Raw genomic sequence first — 16,107 nt, 5'->3', positions numbered from 1 at the left:
CAGACAGAACAGGTGTAAAATACCCCAGAGGCTTTTCCTGTGCAGGAATTTGCCAGCACGAGGGTCCCGGTGAGGGCGCGGTGCTGAAATTCCGGGAGGAGAGAGGAGGAGGAAGAGGAAGGACCTCACTCCGGCCATCAGGTGGGAACAAGGTGATTTTGGGACCCGTCGTTGACCTGTCCCGGCCCCGTGACCGCGACAGCACCGCCACCCAGAGGCTGCTCCGGGGACAGCTCGAGGCACCGACCAGCTCGGTTTTGACCCTTCAGATCAAAAATCACTTCACTTTCTTTGCCAGCTCTGTCTCAGCTGCCTTTCAACCACCCTCCTCCCAGCTCCTAGAGCAGCTCCAGGCTGGGGAAACAGCTCCAAGACCGGCTCAGGCCATTTATTCACCACGCTGGAACATAAAAATAACATCTTTAATAGCTTTGGAGTTGGCACAGATGGTATTAAAACTCATCACTTTTTATTACTGGACTATGAAACCACACATGGTGCAGCGCAGGGAGGGCGGCTCCGACCCCACGTTGCTTCTAAACCACAGAGCTACAACAGGGTGGTGTTGGAGGTGACTCTTCATTTACATTCAGCGTTTAGAGAGTGAAACCAACAGCGAGATTTAACCACACGCACACAGAGCAAAGCCTGGGGAGGATGTTTCTGCTGGCAGCCAAGGCCTCCTCCTCTTAGCAGCCACAAAAGCCCAAAGATCAGCTGCAACACAGGTTGGGAGACTGGCCAAACAGCACAGGACAACAGAGCTTCTGCTCACACCTGAAGGAAAGTTAGTGCAGTGACAGTCCCACTTCCCTCTTCCAGGAGCAGGGAAGGCTGGACCAGCACTTAGGATGTTAAGACACAGCTCTCTCAGTGGCCAAAGGAATTTTTTTCAGGAACCTAGAATGCAGTGGGACAATAATACTTCCCTTTCTGAAGTACTTTTTCCAAGAAAACCTCCCTGCTGTCCTGAGCCAAGCATGTTATTCTCTCACAGGTGTAGAAGAGGTGGGACTCACCTTGGAAAGCAACAGCAAGCTGGTGGCAGAGCAGGGACCTGGCAGAAGAAGTCCCCTTCTGACCAAAGAAACAGCATCAAAACTACTAGGCAGGATGAAAATAATTCCCAACAACAGAGGAGGGGAAAGGAAGGGAAGGGGGAAAGCATTCCAGATCTGGGCAGACATGGAGCCATGGGAAAAGTGAATGTCAGCCTGAAAATAACAGAATTGAGCCCAAAAGACACTCCCACACTTGTGATGTGCAGCCAAAACATCACCCCATGAACTCCTGGTGGCAGCTGAGCTCCTCACAGCCCCCTGTGCCTGGCACTCACCCTGTTTCCATGGCCATGGCCTCTCCAGTGTCACAGCATGGCCCTATCCCAGCTCCCACATAACCATCCCACGTCCAGAACTCCTATTTGGGGAAACACTGATGGGTTTCTGGCAAGATCCCAGCTTGTTTAATGAAGAATTTAGTCCTCAGTGACAACAATCACCGGCACTGCTGCAGGTCACACCCACCTCACTGGGCAGCAGCTCCAGCCTGACAAACATTTGTTTGCCCAACCCAGTCACCCCAAGGTCTCTGTCCTGGATGACCCTGAGGAGCCAAGACACCACAGCCACTTTCAGCCACCAACTTCCTTATCATCTGTTGGTTATAAAGATTTCCAGTTTCTAGGGGTGCTCTAAAATCACGATGGTTATGAGGCGTTTCTGGCCTCTGCTCCGAGGAATTCCCCCTCACCACCAGGATCAGGTGCCGACATGGAGGGAGGTAAAATGCATAGTGAGGTCTCTCAGCAGCGAGGTCTCTGCTCTGGAGGGGTTTTGTTTTCCACCTACTGCCCCTGCACTGTCACAGCCTCCGTTTGGCCTTTACTTCCAGCGGGGGCCTTGCCCCCGACGGCTTTGTTGGAATAATCCCGCTCTCCAAAGATAGTGCTCCCAATCCTGACGTTTGTGGATCCAACCTCTACCTGGAAGAGACAGAGAGGAGGAGGTCAGGGCAGGGGTGCCACCACCCCTGTGACCAGCCTCGGTTCTCACCATCTCACAGAAGGACAGTTTCCCCCACACTCGCCACCCAGGGCGGCTGGTTTGATCCCAGGAATCTACCCCAGGACCAGCAGAGCTGTTTTTCATGGAACAGCACTGTTGGGATCTCCATGCAAGAGGCCTGTTTGGGTGGAATTTGGGGTGCAGGTCCCCTTGCTCCCCACGGGAAGGGTGGCAGGAGGAACACACTCACTGCGTGCTGGAAGTCCGTGGACATGCCCATGCTCAGCTCCACCTTCTCCACGGGGAGATTCAGCTTCTCACACACCTCCTGCCGCAGGGACAGCAGCATCTGCAGGGAGAGGGGAAGAGGAGAGGCTCACACACCTGACAGCCACGCCAGCTCCCTTCCAGGGTGCCACAGACCACGACTCCTGCCTGTGTCTGAAGTCTCCTTCACACAGGAAATGCAATTCCCACATTTCCCAGTGAAGCGGTGTAACAACACCTGGAGACTTCCCAGATTTATTGACAACACAGAGGAGGCTGACAGAAAACTCACTTGGGCCACAGGCTCCAGGACAGCAAGTGCTGCACAGGCAGCCAACATCCTGGCTGCAGCTTCAGAGGAGGGATGGGAGAAATGCTCTGCAGAAAGGAGCCTCCCACCTGCACTGACACCGGTACTGAGGGCTCTGCACTGCTCTGAGCGTGGTGTTTCTACAATCTTATAGCCTGACTCAGACTGGTTTCACTGGGACAGACAAACTGTAACAGGAGACCAGCCCACAGTGACATTTTCTCCTAGAAAATCTTACCTGGAAGTCAGGGTTTGGGCCCTTGCTGAGGTCGTGCCCGATGCTGCCGATCGTCATCAGCCCCACAAATTCCAGGCTGGGGCACTTGTTGATCACGTGCTCCACGGCAGCCGTGGTGTCTCCAGGGGGAAGGCCGTGCTTACCTGGGAAAAAACAGGGAGATCTGTGCCCAGCCCTGCCAGAGAAACACTCTGAGAGCACAAACCAGCCCATCCCGCTCAGGTTCTCTGAACAGGAGTCAGAAAGGGCTGCACAGCATCAGAAAGGGCCACTTACTGTCCTCCCCACTCGTGTTAACTTGCACCATGACCTTCAGCTTCTGGGATGTCCCTTTTTTCTGCCACGAGCTGTTGACTCTGTCTGCCAGTTTCACAGAATCCACTGTTTCCAACATGAACAGGTTTGGGACAGCTGGGGAGGAAACAAAGGCTGAGGCAATTCTGCTGGCACAGGAGTGTTTGTCCCTACAACAGGTGTTGGGGAGTTCCCCCTCTTTGGGGAGAACCTTTTCCCAATATCCAGCCTAAACCTCCCCTGACATATCTGAACACTGAGAGACTGTAGCCCACACAGAATCAAGCAGGATTTACCAATCAGCTTGTTGACATTGTTTTTCTGCAGGTGGCCAATAAAATGCCACTTGATGTCTGGACAAGACGACAGAATCTGAAAGCAGAGAGAACAGTGAGGTTGGAATGACAATTCCCTCTTCCCCCATGCAGCACTTCGGGCTTAGTTTGCCCACAAACAAACTCCAGACACCCAATTTCTTCATTTGTTGACTCAACTCGTGGTTGTGCTGAGGTTGCTGCACACCCTGGAGAGGGAAGGGGCTGTGGCTGCAGGGAATGCTGTCCATGGGAATGAGAAGGCAAAGCTCTTTTGCAACAGTCATAAAATTATATTTTCCCCAAACTGAGTGTTAACATCTCTTTTAAACAAGGACTGTGCCTCTCCTACAGAAAGCACAAAAGGCACAGCAGTGTTCAGACAAATCATGACTAAGGCACACGTATTCTCAGACTCCTCTGGAGCCAGCAAGGCAGGAGGGGGAACGGGGCAGAGAGCTAAGAATAACCCACCATTTATCTGCAAAGGCAAGGATCCAGTGAAATTCCTAACAAAAACCAGGACTTTGGCTGAATAGCTCTCAGGACACAGCTATACAAGGAAGAAAATATGAAGGGGACTGAGTACTTACTCTTGAGTCTGATGCCTTTTCCAGCAACTCCTGAACCTGGGAGAATGCAGGAGAATCCCGTTAAACCCACGGCACACGTAAGATCAGTGTCTGTGGGGTGTGTGTCCCTGGGACCAACAGGAGCCCCAAAAACACGAGCCCAGGGGGTGATGCTGCCACCAAGCCTGGCCCCCCACCCACAAAGCCACCCAAAGTGGGCTGCCCTGAGACATCAGGAGGAATTTCTTCATGGAAAGGGTTGTTAAACATTGGAAGGGGTTGCCCAGGGAGGTGGTGGAGGTGTCCACCCCTGGAGGTGTCCCAGGAAGGACTGGACGTGGCACTCAGTGCTCTGGGCTGGAGGACAAGGTGGGGATGGGGCACAGGGTGGACTTGATGCTCTGGGAGGGCTTTTCCAACCCCAATGATTCTGGGGTTCTGTGCCCTCAACACGAGGGCCTTTCCCAGCCCCGTGGTCCCCTTCCCAGCCCCGTGGCCCCCCCCAAACTCACGTAGTTCTCCCCGAAGCTGCGCTGCCCGTGCCCGTACGCCTCCATCACCATCTCCGCCGGCTTTGTCTTGCTGACGGCCACGAGCCTCGGCTGCACGGCCGGGAGCCCCTGCGGGACCACCGGGGCTCAGGGGGGGACACCGGGGCACCCCCAAACCCGGACCCCCCCCAGCTCAGGGCACCCCACACAGCCCTAGGAGAGGTCGGGGGTGGCTGGAGGTTTGTCCCCATGTGTGTGTGTGGATCAAGCAGGAGGGAGGCCTGTCGTGATAGTGGGGTGCTGTCTTCTTTGCTGGGGGGCTCAGGTGCCCATCTCCTGTCCCTGTGACAGTGGGCGAATGTTCTTACGGTGGCATCTGTCCCTGTGACAGTGGGGGAATGTCCCCACGGTGACACGGGCCCTGCCCTCACGGTGGCACCTGTCCCTGTGGCACTGGGGGAATGTCCCCATGGTGACACGGGCCCTGTCCCCATGGCACTGAGGAATGTCCCCGCGGTGACACGGGCCCTGTCCCCACGCCAGGACCCCTCCCGGTGGCGGTCTGGCTCCGTCCCCACGGCGACGACCCATGACCTGTCCCCATGGCGCGGGCCCGTCCCTACGGTGACGGAGGCCGTGCCGCCGCGGCAGCGGCCCCCCGCGGTGTCCCCCGGTCCCCCCCGTGTCCCCGGTGTCCCCTCACCTGCGGCCGCCGCGCCGCCGCCTGCTGCAGCTGCTCGGTGACGGCGCGGAGCGCCGGGCCCAGCCCGTCCCCGGCGGCCATGCCCGCTCTCCACATCCCCCCCGCGCCCACTTCCGCCACACCTTCACCCCGCCCCCGCGCCGCGACCAATGGGAGCGTCCCTCTGCGCAACGCCGGCCAATGGGAGCGCCCCACCGCGCAACGCCGGCCAATGGGAGCGCCCCGCCGCGCCATGTTGGGAAGGTCGCGGTCGCCATGGCGGCCCCCGCGGGTCGGGGGGACACCGGGGATGGGGCGGTCGGGGCTCCCCCGCTCCTCTTTCACTGGGTTTGGCAAAAATCGGTGACAAATCCAAGCCATACCCGCGCCGTGGGGGCGGCAGCGAGCGCTGCCACCCACCCCACCTGTCCCTGCCCGGGCCTCATGCCACTGCGAGGGGCTGTGAGTTGGGAGGGACCCCCAGGGGTCACAGATCCAACCCCTGGCCATGCACAGAGACCCAACAATCCCACCCTGTCCCTCAGCGTTGTCCAAATGCTCCCTGAGCTCTGGCAGCCTTGGGGCCATGACCAAACCCTGGGTTCCACTGCCCGACCACCCTCTGTGTCCACCCCAAAGAACTGGGTTCTTCCCCCTCCATGAAGAGCTGCAGTGCCGGGGAGTGAATTTCAATTATTTCAGGGGGGGAAAAAGCCCCAAAACCAAGGGCAGGCAACAGGGCTTATCCTGCAGGCCCAGTTTAGGGGTGGGGAGTGTTGGGGAGCACGTGGAGCAGGGCCACAGAGCCCCAGAGCAGCTGGAGTGGCCGCGGCGTCGGGACAATGCCCGGCTTTACCCGCAGCAGCTTGGGTTGAGAGGGAAGGAATGGGAGCCTGCCAGCTGGAAACCATTAACTCAAATATTTGTCTTAATGTGCAGAACTCCACTGTCCCTCCGCAGATTCGGTGTTTACACAGCTGGGCAAAAACACCCAGAAGGTTCCTGCCCTTTGTCCAGTAAAACATGACAAGGATTTTCTGCAAACTTTACCGAATCCGAGGCGTTTGCTGCTCCATTAGCAAAGCAAGGGCTGACAGACACTTGTGGGATTCCTTGGACACAGACACCTCTGCCCCTTCTTCCACTTTCCTCCTCCTCCCTGGAGAGGGAGAACCAGCATGGACCCCCAGCAACCCCCAGGTCCCCACTCCCACCAGAGCACCAGCAGCCTCGACGTTCCCTCTGGAAAATCTCCCCCTGCAAATACACCTACACATCACATTAAAGCTCCTCCACAAACCCTGGTGTGAAAACTGAAGATAGTAAAATCGAAGGCCATTTTATTGTCATAGCAAATACCAAAATAAAAAGGCTTTGAATTCAGTACATAAGAAGATCAAAGAGCATTCCCATGCTCCCCCCGTAGCCATTCCCAGGTAGCAGCAGTGCCACAAACCTCTGTTTCCTTTGTGAGAGAGTGGGTTTAAAATTCAGATCTTCACCTCAAGATCACGGAAACAGGACAAAATGCCCCTTTAAGGAGACAGAGGGAATAAAGGTTTACATGGAATGACAGATCCACTCTGGAAAATTCAGGACATTTTACAAAGAGTGAATGAAGATGCAACAATGGATTTTGGCTTGTCAAGACTGATACACTCAACTTTGCTTTTGATTTTTTACTCTTAGCACAATTTAACTAAATTACATTAATACTTTAGCAGTCATGGTTTTAATTAAAAGAATCATTAAGAGCTCTTTATCCCAAACTATTGTCTTGCTGTGAAGTCATACATTAAAAAATGACTTTATAATACCACTTTGGCTTAGTTGGGTCCTTTCATTAGTGAAAAATACTTGTGTAAAAGGAGGTTTTAGTTGCTGATGGAAACCTCAAGCATGAACATAGAACAATCCCAAACAAAGTCATCCTCAAGGGATCAGGTTCTACCTTCCCATTGCTAAGTTTCTGCTATTCCCTGTTTATAATCTCCCTGCACAGACCTAGTTATGAGTGAGGAATACTGCAGCCCCCCTGGGGATGCAATTGTTTGAGTGCTGTGGGTCTGATGTAGGTCTGGAGATGGGACTTCCCTTAGGTCCTATTTTCCAAGAAATACGAAGAAGATGGGACTCTTCTCCAGCAGAAACGCTCAGCTTCTACTTTGCATTTTCAAGTATCAAGAGTCACTCTCCCAACAGGGAAGGGAGAACTGCTGTAAAAGCCCTGGAGCCAGCAGCTGAGATCCATCAGAACTCTGTTAGTGCGATGCCTTATTACACAGACTGCTGCAGATTTCAACACTGAAGGGTGAGGCCAGGGGTGCTGGGGAGCAGGAATTTGGGGCACCGGCCTGTGAACGCAACAGGCTGGTCTCTGATGAGCACTGGCATCATCTCAGATGAGGATATTGGCCTCAAATCATATCAGCAATCAACCACCAGGCTCTGCTGCCAAGTGCAGATGGATTAGGGAGAGAAAAAAAAAATGTTCTCTCTAGGCCTGAACTTCGAAATTCGCACGTGGAAAACAAAACTCTTGTTCCCTCCTCGCATCTGGGATGTGAGGAATTCCTCAGTTCTCTGAAGTGGAAGGTGCACTCTAGCACTGTTCTGAGAGAAAGAGGGGAATTCAACTTCGGGCAGTTCAGACAAGAGCTGCTTCTCTCTGCCCTGGGAGCTTTCAGGATGACGGTTTGTGCCCTTGGCTACTCTGAAATCTTCCTTCCACAAGGTCTATTCAGACCCAAACCCACAGGAGCTCAGTTCTGCTTATCTCAGCTCACCCGAATGCCCTTTTTCTAGTCAGACTCTGAAAACACCGAGATCCAGTTGCTCTTGCAGAGCAGATAATGAGCTGTTAACGACCGTCTGGTCACTCCAGCAGCTCCTCCCCTGCAAGGCTTTCTGCAAAGTCAGGGTCCCTGAGACAAAAATTCCTTCCTCCCTGGTTTTTCTGAGTGTGACAATTTCCACGCCTGCAGCCTGGTTTCACCGAAAATCACATCCAGCTCTGCCATCCAGGACGCTGCCCCTGTGCCCCCACACCCTCACCCAGCAGCCCAACTGCTACAAAAAACACGACAAGTGGAAAACAAAGCAGTGTTAGGATGCAGAAAACGAGGACTTTGGGTCACTGCCTGCGTGACATGCAGTCTAAGGCTTCGATTCCCCCCCCAAAAAACACTGGGAACCTGCAGGATTCCAGCTGAGCTTCAGTCCCTCGTGGTGCACATGGGCTCAGCAGAACCTGCCACTGCCCAGGCCTGGAGCAGCCACGTGTAGTGTTACAGATCTAGCACCTTGTTTGGAAAGGGGGTTGAAACAGAGTACTTGGAATTTCCAATAAGAAAGAAAAAAACAACAAACAACAAGTCGCAGCAGCGATTCCCCTCCCTCCAAAACCTCAGCACTGCTTTACCTCCAACTGCTACGAACCACTTCAATCTCAAATTAAGTTCCCATCCAGCCTCTCCAGACTCCTGGGTGTGACCAAGAGCAGGGGAGGTGCAGCCACAGGACACACCTAGAGTTGGCTGCTTAGAAGTTACCCGAAAACCTACCCCATAATTACCAAAGTCCTTGTGTCTAATTGTCATACAAAAGATCGAAAGGATTAAGTCTGATTCATGTCTTTCAGCACGGGAAAGGGGGAAAACAAAAAGGAACTTCCCAGTTCATGGGGGTTTTTTTGATATAAAACGAATAGAAATCTCTCTTCTCAGTTTACACCATGAAGCAGTTTTGTGTCCTCGCTGATTCCTGCCCCATCCTCGTCTTGGATTCCTTCTGCCAGTCCCTCTGCAGATTTGGTCTGGCTCCCTGCAGAGTCCATGAACATATTGGGAATATCTTTGCCAAAATAGATCTTGCTGTTGGCTGCAATTGCCTTGTACTTCATCAGCTGCAAGTACTCGGGAGTCAACTTGAGCTGCACGGAGAGAAAACGGGTCACAACAGCCCAGATTTGGGCAAAAGCAAACTCCTGCCAGGAGCACACGAGGCACCTCCTTTCCACAGCCCTACCAGGAGTGCCCAGCCCCTCCACAGGGCAAACACAGTGCCCTGGGAAGGTTCTCTGCCAGCAGGGCCAAGCAAAGTTCTAAATCCCAGTGACTAAATGGCAAATTGAAAAGTGAAGTGATGGGAGCAGCTGGGGAAATGTTCAACCCAGACGTGATGGAGATGCCCGAGAGCACATCCCTCACTGCAACCCTTGCAATGTGAGCTACTGGGAAGGAAAATATCCCTGGCTGTTTTCCAGGAAGAGTGTTTGGGTGAGCAGAGCTCACTTTTTTCCAGGATAACAACATTATAACACAGAGGATGGAACAACTGGGGCAAAACTTGTGCACAAACACCCCAGCCCTCTGTCCTCCTCACAGAACAGAAATGCTTCCTGCTGGCATGTCCTGGGAGCTTGCTGTAGGCAGGAACACACCTGGCAGTTGTATCCATGCAATTTTCCTGTTTCCAGGTTGATTTTTTTGTTTTTGTTTTTTTTCTTTTGCAAGGCTCTGCCAGGGTGTCTGAGACCAGCTCCATTTGTTCTTTCCCTGAACTGTGATTTACTCTACCCCTGCCTGCCAGCTTGAGACTGAAATAATCCACATTTCTCATCACAACTGAAACTGATATTCCATCTACAGAGAGAGCCAGGCCCCCTTAGCATCTGGTAGAGCAGAGATTTCAGACATCCTGACATATTTATCTGTCCAGAGAAGAAAACGAACTTGCAAATAAGGATCTAAATGCTTCAGTCAGGTGGAAACTTTGCTGAGAGGAGATGGTTTTGTTTTGTTTCTTGACTTAGACAATAATCACTGACTGCTCTAGTGCTGAGTATTCCCCTGCAGCCTGATGCTGAGGCACCACAGAGGAAACCACAGTACCTTGTTGGCCTCAGCCACCTTCATGGCAGTGTAGCACTCAGCGTCAGCCCTCGCCTTCTCCCGTGCAAGAAATGCAGCATCTGGAAGCAAACACAAGCTCTGAGTCAGATTTTTTACTTCCAGCCACGTTAGCACCGTTTGCAGCTGGAAACCTTTAAGATAAAGTGGCCAGTGCCACATCTGAACTGCACGGGATACAACAAGGGGAAGAGGGAACAAAATGGGAGCTCAGTTTCCAGCTAAATGGCTGCAGGACGAGAGCATTAAGTGAGTAAATTGCATCTCAGCTGCAGAGCTCAAAGCATTTCACAGACAGCAGGGTTTGATTATCCCCATCACGTGGGCCCCGCTCGCTCTTTCTTCTCGAGCCAGGACTGACTCTCGTGCTGAAACGCAGCAACTGTTCCCCTGCAGACGTGGGATTTACCCACAGCCTTTGCCCAGGACTCCAGGAACAGCCTGGAACAGCCCAGCAGACTCTGCAGATGAGGTCTGTGCCTGTGGATGCGATTCCCAGATGGGATTTGGTCTGGGATGCGGAGATGAAGGTTCTGGCACGCAGAGCAGGGGATTTTAACCTTTACAGGCTCTGCCCCTCAGACAGATTGCTGCAGAGCTTTCCTCTGCTGTATCAACAACTGCTCAAAGGCTCTGAACCTGTGGGATACCGAAATTCCTGACTCCTAGCAGAGCCATTTAAGGAAAGGAACACTTCCCCTTTCTGTACTGCACTCCTTTTCCCCTCTGACTTCACACCTACCCATGACAGTGATGGGATACCAGGCCACCACGTCCAGGCTAAGGTGAGTGTAGTCCTGCTCATCTCTTCACATTCCTCCTAGGACATGGAGCCACACAAATGCAACAGCTGCACAGCTGGATAAACCATTTTTTTACCTCCCCTAGTAGGGAGAGCTGCTACACTTAAAAAATCATGTAAACAACTGGATGGTTTGGCTCACAGCTTCCTCTCTTTTGGCCAAAAGGAGTTGTCTGTCCTGCTCTGCATTGTATCAGGTGGGTGGGGAACATCTCCTTAACCTAAGAGCACAACCTCCTAGAAAGAGCACCTGAGAGAGGGAGTTTCAAGAAGTACAGTCTGCAGAGAAACGTTCCTATTCCTGCCTCTGCTCAGAAACTTCACCCCTGTGAATGTCAGCCTGGATTGAAGAACACAGTCAATACAGACTTCAAGAACTCCTTGGCTCCTTGGCAAACTGCTTCAGGATTTACTGCCTGGGAAGCTCAGCCCCCCCTCACCTTCAATCTCCGAAATTCGCTTCTCCGTTTCCTTTTCCATCACTTTCTGTCCATAAGTTATTTCAGCAACTTGTGCAATCTTTTCTGCCTCTGAAATGAAAACAGGAACACACCCACACTGTCATCACACCATCTACTGAATGTCAGAAGCAGCCTCACCCGGGAAAGTCCTCAATCATCACCCACTTCAGGTGGAAATAAATACTGGGAAGAGTTTCCAGCCCTCAGAAGGCAAAGCTGGAACCCACGTGCAAAGTCCTGAGTCTCTCTGGGAGAGTTTCAGGTCAGAGATGACCCCAAATTGAACAAGGTGCATCCCTCCCTGGAGTCTGGGGTCGCTTTGCTGCCTGCCCCCACAGCCAGCCCCGTGTCCCAGCCACACAGACCTATGAGGGCTTTCTTCCTCTCTGTCTCTGCCTCCTTCTCCACCACCTTCTGCTTCTGCGCCGCAATCAGCAGCTTCGTCTTCTCACTCTCCCTGGTGAGCAGGAGAAACCAGTTAAAAACATGAGCTCACTGGTGTGGGGATTCCCCCCACAGCCCCAGCTGGCTCACCCCTCCTTCCAGCACGTGTTCATGTCCACCACTGAACCACGTCCCCAAGTGCCGCATCCACACGTGTTCTGAACCCTTCCAGGGGTGCATTTTACATGCTAAATCCTTTTCTACCTTACTGGTTTTACTCACGTGAATGAGTTTGAAAAGTGTGATCATAAATAAAATACCCTGCTCCTGCTCACAGTCAGGGAACAGACACTGGAATTGAGAACAAGCCTCTCAACACGTCCTGCTGTATTTATGGCAACAGAACACACAGGCTGATTTGGGACTCTCCTACCATGACCATACCACACAGGACTTAACCACAGTCCCAAAAGGTCACATGAAATGCTAGGGAAGCAGAATGGATGAGAGGGGTCTCATTCTGCCCTACACATGCTGTTGGCAGCGGGCTCAGGGAACGCAGGCATGCCTGAATGACCAAGGGCAGGAGGAGGCAGCTGGCTCAGGGCATTGAAAAGGGATCAGCACTGTCAAGTGCTATTAAAGAAAGTTATTTCAAAGCTTTGCAAGTCTTCAGCCTGTTGAATCAACAGTTTCTCCATCCCAGTCAAACAAGAGGATTAGTGGTGAAATCCATCCACCTGCCCCTCACCCACCACACGGGGCCAGTGCCAGGGGGAAGGAGCCCCGGGGCAAATCATTCCTGGGCTCAAGGGTTCCAACTGGAGAAAGCCCTCCTCCCCCAGCAGGGACCTGCCATCCCCTGCAGTGCTCAGCACTGCACCTCTCCAGCCCCACTGCACCTCTCCAGCCCCTCCCCAAGGGTGGCACGAGGCCAAGGGCACCGCTGATCTGCCCGACTGGCTCCTTCTGGGAACACAGAGGTGCAGAGTCCGAGGCACTTACATGAGCTCGTAATTCCTCCGGATTGTTTCAGGGATGTTTGGCTTTGTAACTCGAACTGCCTGCAGAGAGAGAGCGAGGAAAACTCGGGCAAGCAGCCAGCAACCAAAAGCCGAGCGGCCCCCGGGGCTGAGGGGGACAAGGGGGGGGACACACACTGCGGGTGTGCTCTGCCACACAGAGCTGCACAAACTGTCACCAGGCCCCAAACCCACACAGAAACGGGGCTGGGGGATCTCCTGACGTGACAGGAGGTGGTAACCTGGGCAAACCAGCACCCAGAGCAACACCAGAAGCTGTGTGGGGGATGGGAAGGACACTGCTCCCACTGGGGTGAAATGAAATCTGTGCTGTAAAGCACTTTTTAAAAAGTTTCAGTTTCCTGTTTCCTTTCAGCCCTTACCCCTCCTCAGGAGCTGCACCTTTGATATCTCAGTCAAATCCTGATTACCTGTATAATTAATCCAGGGGCCATCGTGGTTAGGTCTTGCTGCAAGGCCAGTTTAAGGTTTTCATCAATCTGATCTAAAGGAGAGAAAAAAGAAAAGGTAATGAAACACCCTCAAGGCAGTTTGCTGTCAGCACCCAGGGTGAGCTGGGATGGCTCACGTTTCTTATTCCTGGAAACTGCAAATGTAAGTTGGATGTAGAAGTGCTGGGCTGACCCTGAGGCAGGTTCCCAGCTCCTGGTATCTCCAACACCAGCACCAACACTTGGGAAAGACCACAGGAACATTGCAGGCATGAAAGGAAACCCTCCAGTTCCCATAACCTGCAGTTTGTAATCTCCCTGAGCCAGAAGTGGCATCTTTATGATAAAGAATCTGCTTTAACCCCCTCCCCCACTGATCTTCCCAACTGGATCCTGAAGTAACATGGTCCAGCTAAATCCTGACTGATTTCATCTTGCACCTGTGCCAGCATGACACAAGGCAAATGGAAAGGCAGGAACGGGAAATGGCTGCATCAGTTACTTTAACAGGCTGCAAAAATCATCAGTAATGTCTCTTTGGCTCAAGGAGTCCCAGAACTCCAGCGGAGCTGAGGATTTCAAAAGGAAACACAACCCAAAACCCTGCTCTGATGAAAGCTCCAAGGAGGGCAGAGCTTCCAGTTGGGGCCTGCTGGGAAGTGCAAAGGGAAGAAATCTGTAACAGCCTTGAGAAGGGATCACATCACACTCCTGGATTGTTTGCTTTGGTCCCAGTTTCCTATCTGGAACTCGGGCTCCTAATGAAGTCCAGCCAGAAGTTTTGGAAGCAGCTGTTATCAGTTCCCTGCACCTGCTGGCAGCTGTGGGGGCAGAGGATGATGAGAGGCCGCCCGAGAGGGGCTGTGCCCCAGTGCAGAGCCCCGAGCCAGACCCAGCCAGCCCAGACCAAGAGCTACAGGGGAGTTTGTACAAGTTCCTCCTGTGCAGACCGGGTCCTATGAGCCCATTTCAAGCAGTTGTCGTCAGCAGCTGCCGACATCTGGAGCCTCCACGGGCCAGGAACCCGCCCAGCAGGAACTGGGGGGATCCCAGCCCCAGGTCTGCTGCTTGTGCAGGAAGTGGGAAGCCAGGCTCCTTGGAGAGCCCAGTCTGAACAGAGAACAGGAGTTTGCAAACACCCCGTGCTCTCTCGGGCACAAATCCCGTCCCCTTGGGCTCCCAAAGCGTTCCCAGCAGCTCAGTGCCCGCAGGCAGCACTGCCAGTGCTGAAAGGCTGGATTTCCTGTCAGTCCAGAGCCAGAAACAAAACACTCAGCACTGGCAGCCACTGGACGAGTTCTAGCAAGAAACCACAACTCTTCCTCAGCCTCTCCTGCCATGTGTCTCCCTGTGCTGCCGGATTTCCCGTTGGGAAGGTCAGCAGGCCCCTGCCAACGCTCCTGGTTTATGGGCACTGCAGCCACGGGCATGACCCAAAGCTCATCAAACCCTCAGGCCAGGAAGTGCTTGCTCAGACTTTCTGTAACAGCAAAGAGCCACAGACTGGCTTTTCCATTTGGATTAGCAAATCCTGTGACTGATTCAACCCATCACAGCTGCTACACACCCAGAGAATGCCACAGAATTCCCACTCCCTTCCCTAAAGCTCTCTGCTACTGGCAGGGCTGGGGCTGGAGTTTATTGTTACAACATATTGAAGCACTCAGCTCCAAAAGATAACAGGGATAAATGATGGCAGCTGCTTAACAACCCTGATTCCAAACAGAGCAAACACGGGATTAATGGATAAAAGCTCATCAGTTGGGGGTTCTGCAACAACAGCCCGTGGAAGAACCCCTGGAACCAGCAGTCCCACGGGAAAGGCCGGGGTCAGCTCACCAAACAGCTCGATGTACACCTCCTGCAGCGTGTGGACACTGCAGAACTGGTTCAGCTCGTGGTGGATCTTGTTGAAGATGAGAGCCTTGTCATAGTCAGCTGTGTAGTTCTTCACGATGTCGTACACTGGGAGAGGAGACACCCCGGGGGAAGGAAGGGAAGGAGGCTGAGCACCCTCAGGGAAAACCCTGGGGCCCAGTCCCAGAGCAGGTGCGAAATGAGGGACACTCTCCCACACACCCCCTCTGGTCAGGGCACGTTGGTTTACTGCTGTTGGTTTATTTTGTCACATCTTCACCAATATCCATCCCCTGCCCTTGTGAACAGAAGGGTTTGAAACACCCCCAGCCCTCCCTGTGTGACCCCTGCACACTGGGAACAGTGTCCTGCACGTGCCATGGAACAGAGATCCCAGCAGCCCCCACTGAGCCAGGCACTTCCAGCACACCACCAGCACGTTAAAAATCAAAGGATTTGGGAAAAAGGCCACACGGGTTGTTCCTCCTGGGCTCCAGAGGAGCCTTCGCTCCCCCCAGCCCCCTTGGCTGCCCCCCTGCCCACCTCATGGGTTACTCCCATCACTTCTGGTGCTGCACAAAGCTCGGGGGGGGCCGGGATAACACAGGCAATAAAAGTAAGAAATAACCAACACACGACATTCCCAGGAGAGCCGGGCCATGGGTGACACCCAGGAGCTCAAGGTGCCCGGGGCACGCCTGTGGTACAGCCTGGCTCCAAATCAAACCCAACCACGACCTCCTCACCTCCTCTCAGTGCAGCACAACCCCCCCAGGGCGTGTCAGAAGGTGGAGAACTCAGGACTCACCCGCGCTCTGGATGAGGAAATTCACCACCTCGATCCTGTCGAAATAAATCATCACTCCCCCGCTGCCAAGGGAGAGAAAGGGGGGATGACACTTACTGGGGGCTGAGTGGCTTCAAGGGGGGAGAAATCCCCTCCAGTGGGCTGACTGTGGGACACTCAGCCTGCTCAGCACCCCAACTACCCCCAGAATCCACCCCAGCCCTGCTCAGCACCCCAACATCCCCCAGAACCCACCCC

At 53.5% G+C, this 16,107-nt stretch overlaps 1 protein-coding gene across 3 annotated transcripts in view; it reads right to left on the bottom strand.

Moving 5' to 3' along the window:
* Nucleotides 1–408: 408 nt before the first annotated feature.
* Nucleotides 409–16,107, bottom strand: part of LOC113958658 (erlin-2) — a 16,596-nt gene continuing 897 nt past the window's right edge. The window contains exons 4-12 of one of the 3 annotated variants that reach the window (XM_027667109.1): nt 15,871–15,932; nt 15,082–15,170; nt 4,514–4,603; nt 4,023–4,058; nt 3,412–3,487; nt 3,098–3,232; nt 2,822–2,964; nt 2,257–2,355; nt 409–1,984 (exon numbers count right to left, since the gene is read on the bottom strand). In XM_027667109.1, the coding sequence (XP_027522910.1) occupies nt 1,847–1,984; nt 2,257–2,355; nt 2,822–2,964; nt 3,098–3,232; nt 3,412–3,487; nt 4,023–4,058; nt 4,514–4,603; nt 15,082–15,170; nt 15,871–15,932 (868 nt within the window). In that variant the 3' untranslated portion in view covers nt 409–1,846. Of the gene's footprint in view, nt 1,985–2,256; nt 2,356–2,821; nt 2,965–3,097; nt 3,233–3,411; nt 3,488–4,022; nt 4,059–4,513; nt 4,622–5,195; nt 5,293–6,492; nt 9,106–10,066; nt 10,147–11,326; nt 11,417–11,712; nt 11,805–12,736; nt 12,796–13,184; nt 13,259–15,044; nt 15,171–15,870; nt 15,933–16,107 lie in introns of those variants that run through there. The other 2 variants (XM_027667111.1, XM_027667110.1) reach the window with 2 other exon arrangements.

This window comes from Corapipo altera, unplaced genomic scaffold (assembly GCF_003945725.1).
Source record: "Corapipo altera isolate COAL_440 unplaced genomic scaffold, ASM394572v1 275, whole genome shotgun sequence".
In the NCBI taxonomy this organism is placed as follows: Eukaryota; Metazoa; Chordata; class Aves; order Passeriformes; family Pipridae; genus Corapipo; species Corapipo altera.
The sequence above is the reverse complement of the archived record's forward strand: the minus strand, read 5'-3'. Positions and strand labels throughout refer to the sequence as shown.